Source organism: Mesitornis unicolor, unplaced genomic scaffold, assembly GCF_000695765.1.
Source record: "Mesitornis unicolor isolate BGI_N332 unplaced genomic scaffold, ASM69576v1 scaffold24570, whole genome shotgun sequence".
NCBI lineage: Eukaryota > Metazoa > Chordata > Aves > Mesitornithiformes > Mesitornithidae > Mesitornis > Mesitornis unicolor.
The window spans coordinates 310-6,997 of NW_010159293.1; the positions used below are offsets into that span (position 1 = coordinate 310).

At 36.3% G+C, this 6,688-nt stretch overlaps 1 protein-coding gene across 1 annotated transcript; it reads left to right on the forward strand.

The window, feature by feature from the left end:
- Positions 1-6: 6 nt before the first annotated feature.
- On the forward strand, positions 7-5,988 carry PIGA (phosphatidylinositol glycan anchor biosynthesis, class A). The gene is given in 6 exon segments (XM_010186218.1): positions 7-393; positions 952-1,084; positions 2,178-2,310; positions 3,677-3,883; positions 5,551-5,772; positions 5,774-5,988. Coding segments are annotated over 6 exon segments (1,056 nt in total). The 5' UTR covers positions 7-74; the 3' UTR covers positions 5,816-5,988.
- The last annotated feature ends 700 nt before the right edge of the window (positions 5,989-6,688 follow it).

Below are 6,688 nucleotides of genomic sequence, written 5' to 3' on the forward strand. Positions count from 1 at the left end.
GCCTGCCCTTGCTCAGGTACATTTTTGTGCGGGAGAGGGTCACCATCGTCCACGCCCACAGCTCCTTCTCCGCCATGGCTCATGATGCCCTCTTTCACGCCAAAACCATGGGGCTGCGGACGGTGTTCACGGACCACTCCCTCTTTGGGTTTGCGGATGTCAGTTCGGTGCTTACCAACAAACTTCTGACAGTGTCCCTGTGCGATACAAACCACATCATCTGCGTCTCGTACACTAGTAAGGAAAACACAGTGCTGCGAGCGACTTTGGACCCTCGGATAGTCTCTGTCATCCCCAACGCCGTCGATCCCACCGACTTCACTCCAGACCCATCAAGGAGGGAAGACAGCACGATAACAATTGTTGTTGTCAGCAGACTAGTTTACAGAAAAGGTAATGAGGGAGAAAATGTAAGTTTATTTTGGTTGTTTTTTTCTTTAGGATATGGTAAGAAAAGTCTTGGTTAGGTACCACTCAGGCAGTGTCCATGGTATGGATTAGATTTCAAATGGGACTTGTAAGGAGATGGTTCTGAGCTTTCATATCTGTGCGTTCAAGAAGAAGCAGTGTACATTTCAGTTTGCACATATTGGGCTCAAGGTGTGTTTCTTTTGTAATACTGAAGGTACTGAAAAATGAAATTTGTAAAATGGAAGGTTTGGCTTATATTTGGGGTATGATTTAGGCCCTAATCTATATATTCTGTTAGAAATGTTTTAACTGTGTTTTGTTTTTTCAAGCAACAGCAACTTAAGTGATTTTTTTTTCATATTTGTCTTATAACAGATCACAAGTTGTCTTTTTTTTTTCAGAATTTTGTGTTCAGCAGTGTAACTGTTTTCAAAAGCCTTTTTTTTTATTCTCTTGAATAGAGCTATAGCAGTAGCCTACATCATGATAAGTTCTAAAATCAGATACAATAACAGCTTGCCCTAAATTTTCTACTCTTAGGTATAGATTTGCTTAGTGGTATAATCCCGGAGCTCTGTCAGAAATATCCAGAGTTACATTTCTTAGTTGGAGGAGAAGGACCAAAACGAATTGTACTGGAAGAAGTCCGGGAAAGATACCAGCTACATGACAGGTTTGTTCTGTGCATGTCTATGACCCTTCAGGGTACTTTGGAGGTGGGGAAGACAACAGCAACGCCCTTTCTTCCTAACCCCAAAAACTTTAGGCTGGAGAAGATGAGAACTATTGAAGGCAAGCAGATAGGCCAGACACTAACTGAGGACTTACGGAGTTCGTCTTTGATCCTGCAAGTTACTTAATAGAAATAGACTCTGTATAAACCTTCACTTGAGTCAGAGAAAAGCTGACTTAGACATAAAATGATCATATTTCTCTCTGAAACTGTGATGCTTGGATCACATGTCACCATATGGCATAAGGTGTTAGCTAGTTCGTGTCGCTGCTGCTTGTCAGGATGACTGCTAGTCCTTTATTTTATTATTTCAGTGTGAAACTCTTCAGAGTAGTGCTTATCTTGGATGTGTTCTTGTGGTACTACAAACATGTTTCCTGGTGTTAACAAAATGTTTCTGTGATGCATTTGTGTATTTCTTTGTGGTTTTCTTGTTGTTCAAAGAGGACAAGGTTCTTAATTTTCCACTTCCTTTTCTCTGTTTTCTGTTGCTCGTTCTGTACATCAGTCAGGAATGGCTCTGATAAATTTGTTAGTATCACTCTTATTTCACACTTTTCTGTTCTCTAGTATCTCTTCAGAATTAAGAGGTCCTGATCATTGTATCCTAAATACTTTCCCCCCACACACTTTGAGATTGATCAGACCTGACATTGAAAATTCAGATAATGCATCTAAACAAAGAAAGGATGACAAATCTTAATTATTAACTGCATGAAGCCATGTTCTCTTACAGAACTGGAACTTCTTGGTAGCAATGTTTTGAAGTCAGTTGTCATTTAAACAGAGCAACTTCTCCCCCCCAGCTTTATTTTCAGAAGTTTCTTTTAATGTGAAAATAAGAAGCAAAGTCTTCTATTTCCTTATTGCCAGAAAAAATCAGAGCAAACAGAACAAAGATGTCTGTGTTCCTTCTCTCACTATATAAGTGTGAACCATTGGTACATTTTTCAAAATATGTGTAATACTATACAGCATTATTACAGTCCAAATCTAGTGGGCTTGTTGTTTTGGTTATTTTCCTTATATGCAGGGTACGTCTCCTAGGAGCCTTGGAACACCAGGATGTTAGAAATGTTCTAGTCCAGGGGCACATTTTTCTCAACACTTCCCTCACTGAGGCCTTTTGTATGGCAATTGTGGAAGCGGCAAGCTGTGGTTTACAGGTAAAAAAAAAAAATATATCAACTATCTAGAATGCATGGATCCAATTTAAACAAAGTTCATGATTAAATAATATGTGCTTGCTACATTTGATTTCATCTGAGGCTCTGTCTTTACAAAGGTGAGCAAATATTATCCCCATTTACAGATCACCTGGAAGCTGAGACAGAAGGGTTAACCGAAACTGCTTAAGCTCCCAGAAGAAACTTGTGCAGAATTGGGAATAACATGTAGATCTGCTAACACTCAGTTCTCTGAAATAACCAGACTGCCTCTCCAAAATGCTATTTTGTATGTACAACTTTACAGAGTTTTGGGGTAGTTGGTGTTCATGAAGGTTTACTTCTATACTACTTTTAGGGTAGCTGCAGAAAAATGGTACATAAGCATGGGTGACTGGTCTGTCAGGCATGTGGAATTACCAGACTTAACCATTGTACTGGAACTGTTTTCTTCCTGCACCACAAACTGACATCCCTTTTCTTATATTACTGAGGATGTATTTACTTTGCCATGTAGGAATTCAAGACAAGAGTTGAAGAGAGAATAAACAGTAAAAGCTCTTTCTGGCAAATTTGCAACCTAAAAATGTTAAATCAACAGCCATAAAGAACTTATATTCTCACATTAAAATATAAAGAAACTTTTTTAACATACAGACTGATGAAAGTATCTGATATACAAGAAGTACAGAAAAATGTGACAGGCTTTTTTTTTTTTACTCTGATATCTTTTGACAGTAGTTACTATGTAGTTGTGGTGGTTATTCCCCTGTTATCTGTTTACTTCTCTAGAGTTGATAAACTTTTGCAGTTTTTTAATTGTTGCCTGCTGTTTAGAGATGATTACTTAATGTGAGTCCTGGTTGTTTCTGATTTCCCTTTAAAAATAATAATTCAGATTAAAATTACTGAACTTATAAAAAAATTATTGTAAATATTCATTAGCCCAGAAAGCATAAACTGAAGGCGGTTGTGGTGAAACTGTCCTTTCCAAGTAGCAGTTTTCATAAGGGACTATGGAATGAAAGTCCAAAATACGGTTGTATAGATTTAGTTATGTACTGTAACAAACACCTTTAGGTCTCATAAAACATTAATTGGACCAAGTCTTCTGTTTTACCATGCTACCAAAGAATCATTCATTGTTAAAGGTAATCTGCTATGCTAGGTCTTATTCTAGGGCCTTTAGTTTGTATACAGGTAAAATTCCCAAAGCATTACACTGGTCTTTGCCTCCATGGCAACCACTCGTATTTATTTTTTTTCCTATTCTTATTAAGTGCTGCATCTAAACAGTGTAATAGCATTCATCACTCTATTTTACTGTTATGCAGCATATGTGCTATTTCTGTTTTTTCTTTCAAAGGTGATAAGTACGAGAGTTGGCGGGATTCCTGAGGTGCTTCCAGAAAATCTCATTATTTTATGTGAACCTTCCGTGAAATCTTTGTGTGACGGATTAGAAAAAGCTATCGCCCAGCTCAGATCAGGAACACTACCATCTCCAGAGACTGTTCATAATAAAGTGAAGACATTTTATACATGGAGGAACGTTGCAGAAAGAACTGAGAAAGTATGTATAACCACTTCTTTTAAATTCTTTTGAAGTACATTTCTGAAACAGTTGCTGCTTTGGAACATTAGTATATACATTCTTGGTGTAATTTTTCAATGTGCTTCCTGTCAAACATACATGGTTTAAAAAAGGTTCAGAAAATACTTCTCCACCCCACCCCAATACATCCCTAGACAGGTGTGGTTTTTTTTCTGTTTGCACTTTTTCCTTTGCCATAACTGCTGATAAATATTCTGAAAAACAGCCTAGATCTTTAGTTACATAATCTACTTATATATTTTTTTCCAGTCTTCACATTAAGTAACTTTTCTGGAATAACTGGAAAACATTCTGTATAACATGTGTGAAAAGGAAAAGAGAGAGTTCATGATGAAATTTTGTCTTCCATGTGCTAACAAATGGCATAAAATTATGAGAGGTAGTTTAATGCTGGTAGGCTGAACATAGCTGAATTTACATAAGGTATGGATGAAATGAAAATAAATTATCACACTCCTAAAGTCATATTTCAGAATTAGAACTGCGCTCCAGCGTAAAAAATCTGCCCTTAGTGACAAAAGTTAGGTGCAATAATGTTATAAATGCCTGTGGAGATCTGTTGCTTCTGACTTCAGCCCCTATGTTTTAGGTGATGGAGTTGCTGAATCACATGCCTCTTATTACATTGTAGTGTACTCATATGTCTCCTTTAAGTATTACGTGCAAGCAGTCTATTTTACCATTTTCAAGTACCGTCAGTACAATTAATTTTATGATTTTGTAACTGCCAACATTTCAATTGCAAAGTTTTTATAGAAGTTAGTCTAGACTACAGTTTCCTTTATAGCCCTTTCTTAAAAAAATAAAAAACCTCTGTGAAGGAAAATGTTAGTATGATTGGAAGAAATATGCATGGAAGCTACATTGTACAAAGGACAGTTGTTTGTTAGCTCATTGTTTAGTTGCCCGTAGGATGAAGTCTGTAATGTTCTCAAGAAAAAAACTCTGTACCCTTTAAGCCTTTTTATGAATTGTGTGTAGTGGGTATTGAAGTTTCTGTTCTATGAAACACAGGACTATTTTTATTTTTTTTAGTGGTTGTGGTTAATATGTATCACTACTAGTGTGTATCACTAATAGCTTTTCACATTTATTGAATTTTGAGAATTTTATGAAGAACTAGTAGTGTTTCTTTAAATAAAAATCACTATCCTATTATGATTTGCTTGATTGTTCAAATACAGAGATTTGGAAGATTGCCAACTCATCTATGAGTTCATCCATCTTTGTGTTGAAAATCTAGTAATTGCATGTTCAGACTGTTTTCCTATGATTACTGTGAATATGAGATTAGAGCCCATTCAATTAATTAAAAAAACAACCCTCTCTATATAATGTTACATGAGAGACAAATTATGCAGCCTTCCTGTTTAATGAAATACTCTTGAGATCTGTCAAAAAAATGAGAACATTTCTTTTCCTTTTTCTCCTTAAATAAATTAATGAAATTTCTAGAGCAGTACTCACAAGTCACCATTTAAAATCTGCAAAGCTTTCTTTGGGGGTAATATTTGTCCCATCTACTAGTTAGGAATAAATAATTTATTTTGCACACTAGCAGCAAAGTACTGCCTGATTTTTGAGTTAGTTTTTAAGATTTTACTTTCTGTCTCTTCTCCATTTAGGTGTATGACAGGGTTGCAGATGAAGTGGTTTTGCGAATGGATGAGCGGCTCAACAGACTGATGTCTCACTGTGGCCCAGTGACTGGGTATATTTTTGCTCTTTTTGCTGTTCTGAACTTCCTTTTCTTGGCGTTTCTGAGGTGGATGACTCCAGATTCCATTATTGATGTTGCAATAGATGCCACAGGACCTAAAGGTGCATGGACTAAACAGTATTTTTTGGGGAAAAAAAAGAAGAGTTAAAGAAGAACTTCCAAGCTCCTAAAATGCTCAAATGGAGAAGGAAGAATGCATCAGTCACTAAACAAAGGTTTTAATGCTTGCTGATAGAGACACTACTCTTAAAATCCTTTAGTTTCTTTCTGAAGTTCTTGGAAAGAAACTTGGTTAAATGTGCTACCTCAATTTAGGATGATGTTTTAATTTAGTTTTGGATTCATGCAAATTTATGGACATCTCTTTTGCACTTCAAGCAGGGAGAAGAACATGGGTTTTTATATGTTGAAAGCCTTTGAGACAAAAATACAAAATTTTTCTCAACAACTGGAGTATTTTAGAAAGTGACTGTAAACTTTAGTGGTATTTGGGAAAGCAAAACACGAAAAAATATTACCTTACAGTAGTCCCTGGTAATTCTTGATATCTACTGTGCTTTTTATTTTGAGACCTATTGAAAAATATTTAATTAAAACCCCAACAAAACACACCTTTTCTAAGATGAAAACGGCACTTGAAATTAGTCATTAAGCCCACTACCATGGAAATTTCAGAGACTTAGTTCTAGCAGTTGTGACCCAGTGACAGTGTTTTGCCTGCATAGTATTATTGTTTTGAAGTTCTTCCCTAGTCAAAATTGGATCATCCTTTTGCTGAATCGAAACTCCATAATGAATTTTTAATATTTTCTGAGGTGCTAAATTTGTTCTGTTCACTTAGACGTGTGAAAGTGATGTAAAGCTTATGGCATTTTTTTAAAGTATATCGGTGAAGAAATTATCCTATTTAGAGATAATAAGCTTTCAGAAATAGCTCAGGCCTGAAAACTCCTCCAGCAGACTATGCCAAAGTGTGAAGTAACACGTGTGTGTACACATGCGCGAGAGAGAAATCTGTGAAGGGCTTAACAGGCACCATTGTG